At 48.8% G+C, this 19,019-nt stretch overlaps 1 protein-coding gene across 1 annotated transcript in view; it reads right to left on the reverse strand.

Moving 5' to 3' along the window:
- Positions 1-19,019, reverse strand: part of LOC115342224 (collagen alpha-1(VII) chain-like) — a 141,690-nt gene that overhangs the window by 9,632 nt on the left and 113,039 nt on the right. Inside the window, exons 77-89 of the mRNA XM_041123929.1 lie at positions 18,728-18,808; positions 17,487-17,540; positions 17,066-17,119; positions 15,655-15,717; positions 15,143-15,205; positions 13,609-13,725; positions 10,811-10,888; positions 9,524-9,577; positions 8,094-8,142; positions 7,209-7,217; positions 4,482-4,649; positions 1,438-1,509; positions 639-809 (exon numbers count right to left, since the gene is read on the reverse strand). Of these exons, the coding sequence (XP_040979863.1) occupies positions 639-809; positions 1,438-1,509; positions 4,482-4,649; positions 7,209-7,217; positions 8,094-8,142; positions 9,524-9,577; positions 10,811-10,888; positions 13,609-13,725; positions 15,143-15,205; positions 15,655-15,717; positions 17,066-17,119; positions 17,487-17,540; positions 18,728-18,808 (1,033 nt within the window). The remainder of the gene's footprint in view (positions 1-638; positions 810-1,437; positions 1,510-4,481; positions 4,650-7,208; positions 7,218-8,093; positions 8,143-9,523; positions 9,578-10,810; positions 10,889-13,608; positions 13,726-15,142; positions 15,206-15,654; positions 15,718-17,065; positions 17,120-17,486; positions 17,541-18,727; positions 18,809-19,019) is intronic.

Raw genomic sequence — 19,019 nt, forward strand, 5'->3', positions numbered from 1 at the left:
GGAGAGGAGGAAGAACCACGCAGGCTGACCCCACAGACCCTAGATCAGGCAACAGGAGCCCAGACGGGCTTCCAGGAGTGAGTTTTGCCCATTGAAACCCTGGATGAGGTGTAACCCCAATGCAGGGGTGTTTGGGACTGCTCATGGTCTAGATCAGGGCAGCTTTACCAGCTTCAGGTTCTGCCTGGAGTCCTCGGTGGCTGGAGAACCCAGAGAGGTGCTTGGATGGACCAGTTCAGGGTTCAGAGGGCACCAGCCCCCAAATTCCTGCAAACCTCAGCCCTCAGAGTGCATGAGGTGACCGAGCTCCAGGCGTGCAAACTACCAGGACCCAGTGCTGGTGCCCACAGGGACCCTCCTCGTCACCCACAGGTCCACCTGCATTCCATAAGCGGATGTGGCCCAAGGGAGGAGATGTCCAGGAGCTCCTAGGAGGGGCTGGGGGGGGACCAAAGTGAGCTGGGAATGGGAGGGGAATGAGACCTTGCAAACTGGAGGCATCCCTCCAACTTCTTGCTTGGTCCTGGTGGGGCACCATAAGGCAATGGAGGTGGGTGCATCATGGATGGGTTTTCCTGCTTTGACCTCACTCCTGGTTGGAGGAAGAGGAGTGTTGGAGGGCTCAGGGGCTGCCTTACCTGCTGAGGTTTTGCACCGCTGCTCGCATTTCCACTTGGTTTCGAAGCGGTTGCTGTTCCCTCGGCATCCCCCGAAGATGAAGGGCCGGCAGGCGTTTGCCTCTGGGTGGTAATACCAGAGCAGGGTGTAGTGCTGGCAGGAGCCCTCATCCATCGGCTGCAGGCAGGGGGCTGCAGGGAAACACCCCCCCACCCACTCGTGTGTTGGACCCAGGTGGGAAAAGGCCACGCTCTGCCACCCTGATTCCCACCCTGGGCAAACGCGTGGGGCTGGTCCAGGGTCTCCCGCTGCCCCACAGTCAGCATCTTACCGCGAAGCAATGGGGCTGTCAGAGCAAAGCGGGCAGCAGGGACCAAGGGGGGGGCATCCAGCAGTGGATTTCTATAGCGGGACGAGCGTGAGGCTCCCTGTTGCTCCACGGCACTCTCTGCCCCTGTGGTGCCCACCATGGTGTTCTCCGACCTTTGCAAGGGGGTGATTAACCCCTGGGTCCTGGGAGGGGGTCTTTGCAAGGGTGGTGGCATTCGGGGTGTTCCCTGGGGGACTCTCACTGTATTTTGCTGGTGGGGCTGGACCACACTGGATTGGGTGAAAACACCCCCCAGCTTTTTCACCACCAGCTCAACGCTCTGGGGCAAAAGCAGCTGCTTTAAGCCAAGTCCAAAACGGAGTTTTGAGCCTCTGTTAGCCGGCATGTGTAACTCTTCCAGCGCCACGTCCCCTTGATCCCAGTGCCAAAAAGCACTTCCCACCCAGGAAGTGACTTCCTTAAATGTCACTTAATTCAGTGCATTTCACCTGGTAATTGACTGTGGGCTTCTCGGCGCTTGTGCTGAGAGGGACCCGTTATCTGCTGTGCCCGGGGAGCCGCTGGGGAAGCAAATGGAAATCACACGTAATGAGGGCACGCAAACAAATTAGCTACCATTTAAATATATATCATTGGAGCCTTACATGGCTTTCCTCTGGCTAACAAGTTCTCCTAATAAATGTCACAGAGCAATTGGGGAGGGGAGGGAGAAACCGGCGGCAATAAAATTCTTAATGGTGTTAAACAACTCAGTCAGAAAGGTTGGGTGTTAGTCAGAGAAAATGGAAGTATTTGTGGTTGTTTGCAGGAGATAAATGTCAGGCCGGAGTTTTGTAAATCTGCGAGCTTTGAAAAGCCAGGAGCGATTGTAATCTGGCAGTAATAACCCTCCGATTGCAGAATCCTGTTAACATTTAGAGCGCCTATCCGCACTCATCATTTAGCAGAGCGATTTATGAGCCCTCCTGCCTCAGACCCGGGCTTTAATGGGATTGTCGGCTGGCGACGGCTGCAGCTGTGATTCAATAACTTGTAGGACGCCCCATCGATCTGAAACCGCCCAGATCCCAAATGCTGCCTTGGTATAAAGTGAGTTTAAAGCCAGACGGATGATGTCTTCAATGTAGAACAGACAACAGGAGAGTGCTTGGGGGTGGGCAGGAGGAAGGCAGTGATGGCTGGGGTCTGGTTCTAGGCTTAGCTGGATTTGGGGGATTTGTTCTATCCTTAGCAGATTACACGGGGGAAAAATGGAGGTCACTATCAACGGATTTGACTTAAAACTCTTCCCAAAGCTCTGGGAAAGGGCCATCATGGGTAATAAAGGTCAACGCATATAAACTGTAGGTCAACAGCTTGTATAGGCTACGACTTGTTTTGGGGTGTAAAATTATGTAACATTGGGGTGTCTTGCTCAGTATGAAAGTGCAGTGTGGGGTTTTTTTTTAATTATTTCAAGAGTAGAAGGACTATTTGGCCAACCCATGTGCTGATTGGCCAACCAGTGAGCTGACTGGCCAGCTTTTGTGTTGACTGGCCACTTAGCTACTGCATGGCCAGTTTGCAGAAAGCTTTGCCCCATAGATGCTGGGGGACCAGAGTTTGTGGAGGACCATTGTACCAGCATGGGATGTTGCATTTTAGATGCCTCCCTTCTGCCGAGATGCATCTGGCCCTGTGAGTGCCTTTTTCTCTGAGCCGAACCACTGACGCTGTCACCCTGCCTGTGTCAGCGGCAGCTCCATCCATGCTACCCAACCCTCCTCCTCCTGGTGACAAAACCTGAGCAGACACATCTTAATTTCTGACTTGCTGAATTGCAAGAAATGAGCCTGAACTCTCCATCCTTCTGAGTCCTGCCCTGTCTCGCAGTGTGTTTGGACTTTGAGCACCAAGTGCAGAAAGCCCTTCACAAACAAGCCCATAATCCTTCTTCCACCTCGCCCCAGCCCTTCTGCATCATGTTTTCACTCTATATGTCGCCTATAAATCAAGATTCTTCTAGTGGAAGGTGTCCCTGCCCATGGCAGGGGGGTTGGAACTAGATGATCTTTAAGGTCCCTTCCAACCCAAACCATTCTATGATTCTGTGATTCAAAGCCAAGCCCTGATGAGGAGGTCAGAGGGTCCATGGGTGGCTGTGGCATGGATCTGGGGATGTGATGGACCTGGAGGAGGGCAGCTTGTATGGGTACTTCTGGGTAAAGGTCATTTCCAGGTTGCTGCTAAAATTTAGGGCAGCGCTACCCAGAAACCCCTCAAGCCAGTCATGTCAAAGGCTGCTTGATGCCTCCATCAGCATCTCAGGGGATGGGCAGGCCCATAGGAATCGGAAAAGCCACCCATGAGTCATTATCCCTTGGGGACAGGAGGATGATATCCGACTGGTAGCTATTCTGTGCCAAGGGGACTATATTGATCGTCAGGTCTGCAGGAAGCTGGGCCAAGCATTCCCTCATAGTAATGCTCGCTACAGTGATTCACAGTCAGAAGAAAGGGTAGACGACCTGAAATGCAGCTAAAACTGCCCCATCCTGTCCTCTCCCTGGAAAGATGGCCATTCTCAGCCAGGCATTAATGGATTTCCCTGTATCCATCAAGCTCATCTCCCGGCCTTTTCCATCAGGACACTGCGTCCCAACGCATCCCAAGGTGGTCCTGGAGCCTCCTAGGGAACCACCCCGTTGGCTGTGCCTACAGAGTGGGCCATGAACCCATGGGCAAGGAGCAGGACATAGTTCACCTCCCTATGGCTGAGCAGCCTTCATGCCCCAAAATGATGGTTGCACCTCGGCTGCCTGGTGCTGCTCAAAGTCCTAATAATACCTGAAAGTGTGGCCAGTCTTGGATCATGCTTTTTCCCTGTCCATTTGCCTGGTGTAGAGGTAGATGCAGTGTGAGGAGATGCCACAAACTCACTGGTGTTGGTGTACAGGCAGGGCTGTTCTGTATGTGTCTTCAGCGCAGGACCTTGGCCCTGCTCTTTCCTCCTCTCTCTTGGGCAACACAAAGGGACAGAAATAGAGCCGGTTCTTTTCCCATTAGCTGTAATCAGTAGTTTTACCCATTAAATGGTTCATGAGGCCCTAGGCAGAAATAGTCTGTAATTGCTCAAGTGTTTGGTCTCAGAGATGTAATTTCTGGCTGGTAGGAAGCTTTACTAGAAGTTGCAAAGGACATGGTGGGGAGAGGGGGACAAAATCAGCCTGAAAACGGCTGCCACTTTCCAGCCTTTCAAAATGCATTCTTTTGAAGGTGGTGAATCATCACCGAGACCACACATATTTGGCTTTTTCCTCACCCACCGCCCCTGCCAGGGGCATCAGCTCACCTCGTCTCTACGCCACAGACCAGCCCTTTTCACCACAGAGACATCGCAGCGTGGGAGCCCTCAATGGCAATCCCATCACTGCCTTATTTCTGCCCAGTCCCAGGGAAGAGAATTTAGCACCGGGTTCATGGAGTGCTCCAGAAGATAGTGGCTGCCACAGTTGGAAGGATGGAAGGCATGCAGCCATGCAGCTGCGCTTACCTGCAATAAGTGAAGGTGGCTCCATGAAGGGCTTCACCGACGTCACCAACGTGGTCATGCTCTGAGTTTTGTTAAGCATTTCTTCCTGGCTTTCACCATCCCTTCTGGCGTGTTCCCGAGGCTGAAAATACCCTTGGAGCTGCCTGTTGATTTCAGCTGCCTCCAGACCTGTGGATTCAGTCGCTGGGTCAGTGAGGATGAAATCTGGTGCCACAGTTTGAAAGCCACCATGCTTTGATAAATAGGTTGTATCTCAACAAAATTACTGCCACTGCACAACACAGTGTGGGAGACAAGTCACAACACAATGTTTCATCGGCCAAAGCCTACAGACCCCTGGGGTATGTGGTCAAGGTAGGCAACTTATTTCCAAATGCCATATACTCTAGAGAAGGGCAAGCAATTAAGGAGATATTGTACTGTCTTCTCAAGGAAGGGAGTAGGGGATACGGTAAACTTATTCAGAATAAAAGCTGTTTTTGAGGAAGTGGTTCCCAAGAAGTGTGCTGGGCTTCCTTGGGACCTCCATGACTGCATGGACATGTTCCCATTGTCACTTGGGATGGAGTTTTAATCAAAACTACATGGATAATTAAATGTTGCTGGATCAGCATCTCCATGAGATAGGTCCCTTGAAGTGCTGAGCACTGCCAGTCTTCTCAGGTAAGACTTGTTTACTAAAAGGCTGGGAATCCACAAAAAGAGTTAGCTAAGTTATGCATGTCCAGCTGTATGTCTGGATGTGTGTGAGGCTGTGGGTCCATCGTCCTTCATACTGGGTATGTCTGGTGCCCAGTGCCTTGAGGGACAAGCATGATCTGGACCAGGCTGGCAGGCACATTAGCGGATCAGCTATTGTAGGAGTTCTGGTTTTATGGTGGGTGTACAGCATTTGCAGGTAGAGGACAGTACATCTAGTGGAGTCTGGCTGTGCGAAGTTAACCCAGAAACCTGTTTTGAAGCAATGTGGACCAGCAGACTGAATCCATCCCAGATTAATGATCTGTGGTGTGGTCCACTGTGGTTTTGATCTGGCTTTGCTTTCCTTTGCTGACTTACTGTTTTATCTAAATGATGCTCTGAGCATGAGGGATGGAGAGCACCACATGCTCCTTGCTGAAGGATTGACCAGCCAGATAACAGGCAGGGATGGCCCTTGGGTAACACCTGAGTCATGAAGGCAAAACACTTCAGCGAGGGTTGTCCTTTGCAGGAGCATGGAGGCTACTGTGTCCAAGGGCATTCATTGTGCAGGATTCATTTGCTCTGATTTATTTACATTACAGAAGCAAATGGAGGCTGGGGTAAGGGCAGGATCCCAGGTATGGGAACATGGATAGACATCAGGGAGAGATGAACTCTACCCTGACAGATTTGCTTTCTACACACAGAGTAGGAGGGGAAACAGAGCCCAGAAAAGACTATCTCATGTCTAGTGTAATTGGGAATATCCCACACCAACAGAGTTCCCAGCTACTCCAGGCACCTACGACTGTACTGGTTTCTTACATCCAGGGCAAGGATGTTGCTTCTTGACACACCTCTCTGTTTAGAAATTCCTTGCTTTGTAAAATGCTCTACTTTCATACACTGTGAAACAATGTGTTATGAAGGCTAAAAAAAAAAAAAAAAAAAAAAATCTAACAGTTATGAAGGAAAAATTAAAGCAAATCCATTCCTGGAGAACATGAATTCACTGCAATTTAGAGTAAAATTGGTGCTCTGAGGTTCCTCCTTTGTTATTCCTGTTTAAAACATTAAAAACAAGCTGTGGTGAGGGACACTTTCCAGGTCTAATGATGGCCTTGAAATGTAGTAGGAAAAATTCAGGTTAGATGAGATGTCCCAGGGCAACCAAGGCATCAAAGCTGGGTTAACATATATGACACAGATCTACGAGACACCTGTGCCCACAGAGAGGATCCAGCAGGACACGTAAACTGGCTTATATGTGGGCAACTAGATCAACACCCAGGGATGAGGATGAGATCCAGAGTTGGAAACTTTCCTCTAGGTGCCTTCATGTGAGCTGAGCATCTCCAAAACCTACTATGGCCAGCTGAGGTCCAGAACCTGGTTCAGTATCTCTCATGGAAAAAAACTAGACCCTGACTCACTTGCACACATGTAGGCAAAGACATCGAGGAACCAAGTCCTCCCTGAAGCACAGAGGATGAGCCCCTGATGGAACATGGGGGTCTACCTTGGTGTTGGCAGATTGGTCCTCCAGACCCCGTGGACCATGTGGATTAGATCTCTGCAATGAGAGCTTAAATGATGAATAGACACATGCACCATAGGCACCTCGCTGGAGCTTATCATGTTGATGGTTTGGGATGGCAGAGCAACAGCATCTGTTTCGTGGGCAGGGAGAGGTATTCCTGTGGATGCAGCTTTTAAAGCTGGGTGTCAGGAATAGCTTTGATCCTGTTTTGCAGTAAAGAGTGGAAGCAGGAGACGTCTTGGTGTCCCTCTCAACCCTGTTTTCTCAGATTCCTCTCAAGGCCCCCCAGAGCTAGGGTCTAAAAGCAGTCAGTGACCCAGGGTCATTTTCTACACTGAATCACAGAAAAAAAGCACTTATTCTTAACAACATCTTTTCACTTGCAGTTTCAGGCTGTTTTGGGGCAAGGAGAACATCCTTTACTCTACTGCATGAATTCACATGCATTTCTACATAGATATTAGCAGACTTACCCCTTTCCATGAGCATCCTTCCCAACTCACCTCCACAATCTGCAAACGTAAGACAGACAGGGCATAGTTTGTTTGCTACTTCTTTTTTCCCTATGTAAATAAGATTTTTCAACAAAATCATTATTTTTACAGGCAGCACATGCTTTCATGGGCTATTTTTCATCCTTTTTTTTCCCCTCTTCAAAGCATTCAAATGCCCCCTACCATCTCTAGGCAGAAATGAGTGCGACTCCAGCTTAATGGCTGAAGCATCTCAGCTAGCGGTGGTGAATCCAAACCCTCCTTGGCCATAGGCAGACCCCAGGGAGTGGGACAGGAGTGGGGCAGCTCTCTGCTGGCCATCAGGTAGCTGGACCTCTGCAGGGCAAGGAAAGCAAGACCCCAAAAGCCTGACACCCTTGTGATGTTGCGATTCTGGGGTAAAAACATCCCTAGTGCGGTGGTTTTTGTTACTGTTGTGGTGCAGGTTGGCAGTTATTCACTGCCGGAGAGGAGAGGTCTGTGTGTCAAGAAGTGCCACAAAGTAGACAGGAATTAGAAGGTTGTTATTAGGCAAAATGCAGCTCCAAACTTTCCCCCGTGACCCAGCACCTTTCACCAATCAGTGGGGAAATGGAGATGACCAGGGAGGAAAGCTTTGCTGACAAAACCATGTGGGTAGAAACGGGAACAGAGATGGTTTAAAGGGAAAAAAATTAAGAGTTTGAGTAGGAGGTCAGGACTATGGCAGAGACCTCGTGGCCCAGAAGCCCGCACTCGTCTCTGAGCGTGGAGAGGCGACACTTCTCCACTTGCTGCTAATGGGGTGATATTTGCTCTGATGAGCCAGCATGTGCCAGCACTCAAATTGCTCCAATTTAGTTGCTGGCAGGCGTCAGCGCGGTGGCCCCGAGCACGGCTCGCTGGCCGACTTACCACATCTGCCTCTCATTTCGCTCCTGACCACCTCCTTCACATCTTCCTCCTGTGCCACAGGGGGAAAGCAGAGGTTAACAGTGATTTTCTACCCCGGCACCATCTCCCTCCACTCTGTGCCCCATCCCAACTCTGCTTGCCCCATTGGAGGTGGCCTCTGGTGAAACCACCTCAGCTTGGGTATGGCCAAGACCAGAGATGTACATTTGGTGTCACAGGGACCTTGGTTCAAGATTTGTGGCTCATTAGGGAAATGATTCCCTTTGAAAATTCATGGCCATCCTGTAGCCAGCTCCTCTTGCCATGAGGAGCTGGGATCCCCAGCCCAGCATGAGGACCATGACACACCTCAAGTCCGGGCTGGCTTTCCAATGAGTGTCTCCACCCTTTTGGCATTGTCCCTGAAGCCATGGTCTCTCAGATGTCCCTTACCTCTGAGAAGCTTCATCAAGCTACTTGCATCCATGCAAAGGGGCTACTCAAATTATACTGCAGGCTTGACCCATGGAAATGGGCTGTAGCACTAGGTTTAGATGAGGTGCAGCTGCACCTCATTTTGTTTCTTCTCTGCCTCTTTACCAGCTAACGCCATTCCCCACAGAACAAGACATCTGGTGTCATGGATTTTGAGTCTGCCCTTCACCCGACGGCCACCCAACTGCCACTGTTTCGGTTGAGCATCTTCCATGTGTGACGGTTCGTGTCCTACTGCACTTCACGTGGTCACCACCTCTTATCCTTTGCAGGGATGACAAATTTTGGGGCGCTTTCTACATAGGGAGCTGGGCTTTTCAGCAGCCCACACATAGGGCACCCTTGCCCATAACACCCATGCTAAAACTAATCCTGCCTGGCCTCCACACACTGGAAAGATGAAAGTAGTGCATTGTATCAGTCAAGTGGCACAAAACACACTTGCTCAGGCAACAGGCTGGAGACCCTAATGTTAGGGGAGCTGCAACAGGGATTTTGCCCTGACCCATGGAGGTCAACCACTCCATCTTCAGGATTTATAAACCCAGAGCAGCAGTTTTTGCAGTAATGCCAGCTCCCTAATCGCTTTGAAAATGGGGCATATTTCTCTCTCCTGCTCTTTCTTTGTATTTGATCAGCCCTGAGGCATTGGCACTGATCCTATCTGCCAAGCACGACTTCGAAGCATCATGGGGAGGATGGGAGAGGGGAAATGTGCCTCGGGCTCTGGGTCGTTGTTTGGGCTTGGAATCGCACAGCCCAGCACTGCTCCCACCCCGGCCTGTGCATGTCTGACGTCTCTGGGTAATGGCCAACACTCTCATTTCCCAGATATTCTCTGAATGAATCTGTTTCTCAGCATTTCCCTCCTCCCCTATACCTCTTAGGGGCAGTTTGCCCTATTTTCTCTATTCAGGTCTCTGTAATAGGATGTGATCTTGGGCTAAAGTACTCACAGAAAGACCAGGATCTCCCTTTTCTCCTTTCTGGCCAGCTGGACCATTTTCACCCTGTTAAAAACACTTAAGTCATTACAAAAGCTCAGTAGATTGACCATTAAATGCTCCAAGAATAAGTGCACCTTAGAGAGGAAAGGATATGCTAGGAAGGGAGATTGGGAAAAAGGCTTACATGTATTCCTATAAATTTTAGGGATATCTGCGAGTAGCTCAGTGAGCAGAAAGGAATGGGCTCATCCATGTGCAAGGAAGCAAGAACAAAAGTGTGTATCAGAGAGCTGGGTTCAGGCTCCCAGAGTTTTTGGGAGCTCGGCTCTATCCAAACAATAAGGATGTTAGCAGCTACAGTTTTAAGTCGGGTTTCTTTGCCATTTGTAAGGGACCACAAAGGTTGGGGTGGAGGTGTGGAGAGGCTCTGGCCTCCAGAGAATGTCTGGGAACCAGACCAGGCAGAAGATAGCAACTGGGATTGCAATCCCAGTGCTGAAAACATGAAACACAGGGAAATGCTGAGGTTTGCCAATGGGGCTCTCTGCCTCCTAGGAGAAAATGCCTTGAAAAATTTACCACTCGGAACTGGCGAAAACTGGATTTGTTGATTAAAAATGCTTAAAAATATTAAAGAAAAAGGAGCACAGGAAGAATGATCTAAATTAAAGCTGCAATGGTTATTTTTCTCAATCCATGCTCACTTACAGGGGCTGGAGCGCGAGGAGAAATCACATTACCCTCCACCAACACATGGAGCTAATGCATTGCCACCTCCTGATGCAAAAAGCCCTTGAGTCAGTGTTGGCAGGACCTGCAGTGTGTAGGGACTGACCTGGAACATGGGTTGCAGGTTGGGATCTTGAGATTAATCTCTTGTTTGTATTCTCCGATGTGCATTAGAAGGCTGAGCACTGCCCCTCTGTACCGAAGTACTGCACTGAGCATTGTTTTACTCCTGGTCTGCCATGGCAAGCACAGTTGAGGATGTGCTGGCCCAAAATACGATGTTTTCCCAAAGAAGTCTTATATAAAACAACAGGCAGCCCCCAGGGCTCAGAGCAGTTGTCCCAGCTGGAGACACTTTCAGGCAGAAGTGTAGGCAGCATTGCCTGTGTCCAATGCCTGGTGCTCGGGAGTAAAATGCTCTCTGTGCTTTTGTTGTTGCGAAATTTGGAGAGCCAAGAAATGCAACCTAAAACCGGGGTTCATCCAGCCCCAATGCAGAGCTCTGCACTGCTGCAGGGAGGTGAGGAACCTCGCTGGGAGGAGAGGCCGGCTCATCCCCATACTGACCATTTCTCCTTTTCGCCCGTCCATGCCTGGGGGTCCCCTGAGGCAGAGCTGAGTTCTCCCTCTTTTCCCTCGTGGACCCTAGAGAGGAAGAGGAGAGATCAGTTAGCAGTGCCCGGGCACCCTCCAGAAACATCCCACACTGCTGGTTGGCATTTTCCCCCCAAAGTCCAGCCTGGGCATCAGTAGAAGATACTCAGAGCCTTCTGGATCTCAGATGCTCCCCAAACAAATCAGGTGGGATGGGTCAGAGCCTGGGCTTTGCCCCCTCTATCCTGGGCAATCATGAGGCATTTCCTATGGTCCCTCCCTGCAGAAAGGATGGATGCTGCAGGAGCAGAAGGCAGTTTTCTCCCTCTGACACTCAGTCTGTCCTGGCACTAATTTAAGAAACGGTGTCTCAGCAGGAGGAGAAGGACTTGCAGATGGAGATAATACCCTCCCACATTAGAAAGGAGGGTGGCCTTGCTGCTGCCGTTCAGACCCAGGGACTTTCTCTTTTAATTTAGGGAAAACAGAAGTAGCAGTGTGGGTGTAGAAAGTGGCATCTCACAGTCTCTCTTTAATCAGTGTCCAAACGAAAGCCATTCATTATCTCATACACGGCTTTCTGAGCATGCAGTGCTTGTAACTGCTTACATAAAAACTTCCAGCCTTTTTAAACATACATGAGGGGATCTCGTACTTTCAGCTCCTTCCTCCCTTCTGTGATTCTTTTGATACATTTTTCACTGCAAGGTGCAGCCTGAGGAGCAAGGAAAGAAGAATAAAGTTGCTGCTATGGCCTGAAGCTGGATCTAGTCAATTTTTTATTGTTCTGGAAGGATCTTTCTACACCTGCACCCCTTTAGGGGAAGGCTAGGGGGCAGTCCTTCCTATAATCACCCTGTCAGTGGTGAAGCACTGGGTGGGATTCAGCTGTAGCTACAGGCTGCTGAACAATGCTGGAGGCCCAGAACATCCTCTGTGCCCTTGTACTACAGAGCAGATTGCTCTAGGTCAAGCCTTTATTTAATGGTGTCTCAGGACACAATACAGATGTTCAGTCTGACCATCAGTGCAACATGGAGCTTGCTGCACCACCTGCATTTTCCCTTCCTTAACCACTTCTTCCCTAAGACTTAAAACCCAGTGTTGGGTCTTTTTTGTGACTCCAAAGAGCAGGCTATAGGCTTTCCCAATGTGTGATGCTCTTCTCTGTATGGGGGAAAACCAGGCTGAAAATCAATAAAGCCTACACAGACATGTTTATACCACCCAAGTCAGAAGTCCTGCAAGGGGCTCTAGGACAGGGTGACCTTTGAGACCCAGGAGAGCTGATTTAATGAGGTCCAGACTCATTCAGACTTTCACACAAAATTGGGTCTGAATTGTCCCAACTTCTATCGTCAAAAGCCAAAGCAATTTCACCGGTGTATCTTTACCAGCACAGTCCTGAACTGTCAGATGCAGGTACACATCAGCTAAATTCTCCATGCTATTGAATGTGCTTCTCGCTTGGTGAAGGATTATCACTGGCGACTGGAGTTTGGATTATTTGGCTGAAATAATTCAGCAGGCCATAATAGATTAAAGAAGAAAATCCTGCCAGAGTATCTACCTCCTTTGCTTGTTTTCAAAGCAGCAGCACAATCTAATTCCCATTTAGCAGAAAACTCAAGTGTTTTACAAACCATACGTGTGTGTGTGTGTACACGCAGCCTCTACATACATACATATATATATACACACACATACTCGAGGATTAAATCCTTGCACACACTTACATAGGGATACACCACTCAAGGGTGAAACATGGCACACCAAATATCTGCCAGACTCACAGTCTGGCATTATGGATACGTTCAAGGAAACATCCAAGGTCAGGTTGGACGTGGCTCTGAGCAACCTGATCGAGTTGAAGATGTCCCTGAGCACTGCAGGGGGGGTGGACTAGATGACCTTTAAAGGTCTCTTCCAACCCAAACCATTCTGTGATTCTATGATTCTGTAACAGTTGGTCTTTAAGGTAGTTACCCAACTCCAGCTTTTCTTTTGTTCTTGGTTCTTTCATGTTAATTTATCTATTCTCTTGTCCGAGCCTGAAACTCAGCCAGTCCCACCAGCACAACTGAGAAGTGTATTTTCATTTCCAGCCCTCTTTGACTTGAAAAGTTCTTTGTTACTTAATGGATGCTGTCTAAGGGCAGGTGATTAGCATTAATCTCTAGCATAGTCCCTCTGCATTGTGTTGGCAGCAGCAAGACACTCTTCATTATCATAGAATCTGGGGGCAGCATGTTTCTGCTCATAAACAGTATTAGCATGTCTCATTTCCAAGTCTTTTTGTTACATTTCAAAAGGTGCCCAGCATGTCTTGCATGCAAAAACACTTATTAAGTATGGCCCACAAATGGGGTCTGAAAGCCACCAGCTCCTTCCGAAACCTTGGCATCCGGCTGCCCAGATAATTAGCAACAGGAGGGGTGCACTTGATGCCCTGCTAACTTGAAATTATCAGCCTTCCTTTCTTCACTGAGAGATCGCATCTTACACTGCAGATGGGAAAAGAAGAGAGGAGAGGGAAAAAAAAATCTCCGCTGATAAATGCACCAAGAGATGAAGTAAGTTGACCAAGATCCCACAGAAAGACAGCAGACTTTGCAGCCATCTCAACGTGGGAGACCTCAGGTGCCAGCTTGTAAGGGGGGGGAGATGTATGGTGACATGAGGGGACATATCTGGGGTGCTATGTCACATGAGGATGTAAGGTGCCGATCTCACCAGGGTTCAGGGCATGTTACAGACCACTTGCTGCTCACCTGTGGCCCTGGTTCACCCTGTGGCCCTTGAGGTCCATCGGGTCCAGCGACTCCAGTCTTCCCAGGCCATCCCATTTGTCCTTTGAAGCCCCCCAAGCCAGGAACTCCCTTGGCTCCCTGAGAATGACCGACAGAGCAGTTCAAGCACAGGTGGTTTTAGAGATGGGCCAGTCAAACATTACCCAAACACTTTCATAGCATTGGCAATAAGGGGAGACCATTTACATTCCACTCTGTCTGCTGTTGTGCTATTCACAGAGCATCAGTAGGTTGGTAGAGATACTTCAGCTTTGCTCTCCACATTTACTTGTCGAGAAGGCACCTCACTGCTTGGTGACATGGACACCCCCTCTCTGGGATGACGCCCAGTAATTTCTAATGCCCAACTTTTTCTGCAGAAGTAAGCGGAGTCCTTTAGTCTGTAACCCTGGAAAAAACAATGACTCCTGAGGAGGAGAAAGGAAGTTACCAAGAGCTGGACTATAAATTTCCTACTCATCTGCACCATTGAGCTTTCTCCTGGAGCTTCTGTGAACAGAAAAGGCTCCCATAAAACACAGCGGAAGGAAAGAGCTCCAGTCAGCCTAACAGCCAGCCTTCAGCAGTGGCTGAATGCAGATATTTGTGGGAGAGGAGAAGAACAAGAGAGGAAAGGAGTGATGTTTCCCCAGAAATAATCTCCCAGCCTCCAACCATACACAGTTCAGAGCCTTAGTGAGCCAGAGGTGTTGCTTGACAAGAGAAGAACCCTTAGTGTTTGACACAGATGACCATCAGGGGATGAGGACCAGAAGAGGTGTTATCAATAAAAGCAACAAATTCTTTAAGATCCCAAATCAGCTGGAGACCAGATGGTGGAGTTGAATGCGAGAAAGGCCTGAGGGGCTGGAAAATGCCAGAAGACTTGATGGAGGCTGCTGGGATTATTGTGTCGTTTTCTTTTTCTTTCAAAACAGTTACTGTTTTTACTGAAACCCCATTTTTTCCCTCTATGGAAAGGTACAAATTTTAGATTTGTTCTTTTAGGGAAGAAAATGGAAAATTAAGCAATGCAGAGAAGGAAGATCAGTGGGGAGTGATCAAGGTGGGGACTCCTCAGGGAGCTGAGAGCAGAGCCCGGGAGCAGGTCACCTGGGAGATCTTTCCCACTCCCACGTCCAGCGTGCGCAGGAGGCAACAGCGTTATCCGCTTCTTCTGCCCCACAGCATCCCAGGCACCCTTTACCCTGGGCATGGTAGTGTTGAATAAACTCTCACAATTAATCCCACTTCAAGGATTTGAATGGCTTTGCCTCATACTAAGCAGGCACCCTCCTGGGGTTTCATACATCAGCAGAGGGTGAATTTAAGGAGACCTCCCTCTCCTGCCCTTTCCAACTGCAGTCCCAGGCTTAATGCTCCAGACAGTTGACATTTGCCCACTGGAAAGGGTACCTATGATGTAGAGAGTGTATAATTTTGTTAACTCAGCCTGATGGATGTGGGATTTATTCTTTTATAAATGGCAGCTCGATGCAGTCTGGTGAGTACTAACCTTTTCTCCTTTCTCCCCAGGAATCCCTGAGGCACCATTGTCCCCTGATGCTCCTTGCTCACCCTGGAAGGAGCCAAGATAAAATCATGGCCAATGCAGACTTGGCAAGGTTGCAATTTGCTGAATGAACCAGCTTTTCTTCAGATTACAATATTATTTACTGAGTGTGACCCAGCAGGGTCTCTCAGCCTGCACATTGGTGCAGTACTCAAGGAGACGGAAAGAAATCTCATTCAAATCTCGATTACTTGACATGTGCAATAGTGCCTGTGGAGCACCAGGGCTGGAGTGGATGAACCCTGTTGAGTCTTGCAGCGGTGAGTGAAGGGGTCCTTACCCTAGTGTCCGAGCATCTTCACCCAGATCTATGCTGGTTTATAGGAACAGATTGAGAAAAAACTCATTTGTGCCCTTTGAAAGAAATAAGCACGTTGCAGAGGTGGATTTGCAGCACCTGCAAAGCTTTTTGGAAACCTCTTACTTGTAGGCAGATGCATAATTTAGATACTCACCTTTGGTCCATACGGTCCATCCAATCCCGGGATCCCTGGTTTTCCAGGACTGCCAATTTCTCCCTGTGGATGAAAAAGCAGTGGATGGGCTGTAAGCACAAACAAGCCCTAAAACATTGGGAAAACTGGCTCCGAAAAGGCAAGGTGAGTAGTACTTGAGGGGGGAACAAGATGACAACACTCCTGGCAACAGAAAGCCTAAGTATAGGCAAAGTCTTACTTCAGTATAAATTTTAGACTGTCCCGACTCCAAGCCCACCTACATGAAAGTAGGTGGGAAATTCACCGAACAGTACTTCGTTTACCCAATAGGCCAAGGATGATAAAGGAAGATATTAATAACAACAACAACAATAATAACAACATATCCCATTGGCTCAGCTATCAATAGCTCCCTTACTTCTTATCAAGCTTTTCAAAACCCTTCGTAAAAAGACCATTAAGGGTCATTATCCTTGTTTATAGAGGAAGGCCTAATGGTGCTGACAATCGGAGTGATGTGCCCAGCAGTAATTGCGAATTAAGTCCAGGCAGTTGCTAAGCCACAGACCTGACGGGGATTTGGGCAGGGTCTGGTTTTTTTTACCCCAGATTATCAAAAAGTTCCCTGCAAACCTTAAAAACTCCCCATCCATGGTTCCCTGCTCTGCATGGCCACGTCTCTCTGTGCTGCAGCCTGCAGCTCCGTGCTACCAAAAGGGACTTCTCCTGCCAGAGTTAGGGTGGCTTCTTCATGCATGATGCTATCCTGGGGATGAGTGGGAAACGGTCCTCGTTTTGGCTGCGATAGAGTTAATTTTCCTTCTAGTAGCTGGTATAGTGCTGTGTTTTGGATTCAGTATGAGAAGAATGTTGATAACACACTGATGTTTTCAGTTGTTGCTAAGTAATGTTTAAACTAAGTCAAGGACTTTTCAGCTTCTCCTGCCCAGCCAGCAAGGAGGCTGGAGGGGCACAAGAAGTTGGGAGGGGACACAGCCAGGACAGCTGACCCAAATTGGCCAAAGGGGATATTCCATACCATGTGATGTCATGCCCAGTATATAAACTGGGGGGAGTTGGGCAGGGAGGGATCGCTGCTCGGGCACTAACTGGGCATCGGTTGGTGATTGGTGAGCAATTGCATTGTGCATCACTCGTTTTGTATATTCCAATCCTTTTATTATTATTGCCATTTTATTATTGTTATTATTATCATTATTAGTTTCTCCCTTTCTGTCCTGTTAAACTGTTCTTATCTCAACCCACGAGTTTTACTTTTTTTCCCCGATTCTCTCACCCATCCCACTGGGTGGGGGGGAGTGATGGAGCAGCTGCGTGGTGCTTAGTTGCTGGCTGGGGTTAAACCACGACAGAAACGATGCTGGAAATGGGGCATCCAGAGCAGGATGGAAACCTGGGCTTAGCTCACCTTGATGCCTTTGGCTCCAGGAGTGCCGACGTGTCCTGGAAGCCCTCGTAAGCCCTGAGGAGAAAGCAGATCACAGGTGGTGACTTTAAATCAAGGTGAGGGCAGGAGGGAGGAACTCTGCGTGTGCACAGACCTAACCCCGAGGTAGTGCTGCAAACTCTTCCCTTGCTCACAGCATCCTTCCCCATAAGCCTCACTGCAGCCTGGAGCCTGAGCATTCTTCTCTGCTTGTCCCAACCTTTATTTCCCAGAATCACGGAGTGGTTGAGGTTGGAAGGGAGCTCTGGAGGACATCTTGTCCAACTCCCCTGCTCAGGAGGGAGGGGAGGGCCCTCTAAAGCTGGTTGACCAGGACCGTGTTCAGACAGCTTTTGAGTATCTCCAAGGATGGAGATTTCACAGGATCTCATCCATCTCCTACCTTTGCTCCTTTCTGCCCGATGTCACCAGTGGTCCCAGGATCACCTTTCCCTCCCTACATAAAAAAAAGACAAACATATGCACAGCCTGAAAGGTGAATAATATAGCCGTGGTGATAGCATCATGTTGCATTTATATTGTGCTTTTAACCACCAGAGGCTTCTTGAAAATTTGCAGATCATGGTCACCTTGTCGCTAGAAATGCAGCCAGCTCTGGGGTGGGACAGGGAATGACCTCGCAGAAGATGGGTGACTGCGACAGGGCTGCTAGCGAAGTGGGACAAAGTGCTGTGATGAGTCACCACAGGGTCTGTAGCTTACGCTGGGCAACGTTTGGAAAATGACCCTTGAGGACCTGCGTGTTGGAGTGAATGTTACTGGGGTTTGGGAGCTAATGGAGTGGCAACAATCACAGTGACCTGCACTGTGGAGATGTTAGATGGTTTCCCTCAGTGATTTTGTTGGTCACTGCCCCTGAAAATTGAGTCTGTCATTCAAAGTCTGGATCCTTCAGGCACTACGTGAATGATCTAGAGGATGTTCATTAATTTCAGTGAGGTCTTCCTTTCCTGCACCCTCCCAAAATCTCCTAGTATTTTTTTTTCTCTCATGGGAAAACAAAAGAGAAAAACCACCAGCAGATTTCAGCTTGTTTCCAGAAAGCAAAGGGAAGACATGTTCCCACCAAGCATCACTTTGGAGATGCGCTTTTCAGTAATAAGGAGTCGAAGTTGCATCCATGTGCAGGAACTTATCTGGGGGCAAGGGAGGCATCCTGTCATGACAGAGAACCAGCTCGTCCCAGGAAAGTGAGGTCCATAAGGGCTTTAGCAAATGATTGCTTTGTTCCCTGCGCTCTCCATCAGGCAGGTCAGCATTGAGGAGAACTGGACTTGGTACATGATGGAACTTGAAATTTGGGCCTTGGCAAGTAACAAAGGAAAACTCGTGTTGAAAAACATGAGAAAACTTAGAAGTCTATCGCTAGAGACATGGACAAATTCTTTGCTGGCATCCAGAGAATGGCTCCTCCTAAAAATCAGGCCAGGATGTGCACTAGAGACTTCTCCAGGAGGTTTAGGGAGCGATTTCATCTCTTTTTTGGAAAGATTCACCCAGAGCAAGACCTGACTCCAGTAATGAGGCAGGTAAGGTGTGGGAGGAGAAATGAACTTGGGGTCAAGAAAGGCACAGAACCTCTTTCCACCTGCCAAATGAACCATGTCCTTTCTTGCTACTCACCGGCTTCCCCTTCTGCCCCTGAAGACCTCTGTCGCCTTTGGCTCCCTTGTTTCCATTCTTCCCATCAAGACCTGCTGCACCCTGCCAGAAAGATGAGAAAAATTAATTTCTGTGTCAGCTCTTGCCGGGAAGGTGGCTGAGGACAGTCATGAGGATGGAAACTCAATAGTAAGAGCCTGGGTTGCGTGTTCCCGCAGTCAGAGGTCAGAAGCTACACTAGTACTAGCACCAAGAGCTGAGGCTGGGATTTAGCACCCATTCCTCATGGGCTTGTAAGCCACTAGCAAATGTA

Source organism: Aquila chrysaetos, chromosome 5 (genome assembly GCF_900496995.4).
Source record: "Aquila chrysaetos chrysaetos chromosome 5, bAquChr1.4, whole genome shotgun sequence".
Lineage (NCBI taxonomy): Eukaryota > Metazoa > Chordata > Aves > Accipitriformes > Accipitridae > Aquila > Aquila chrysaetos.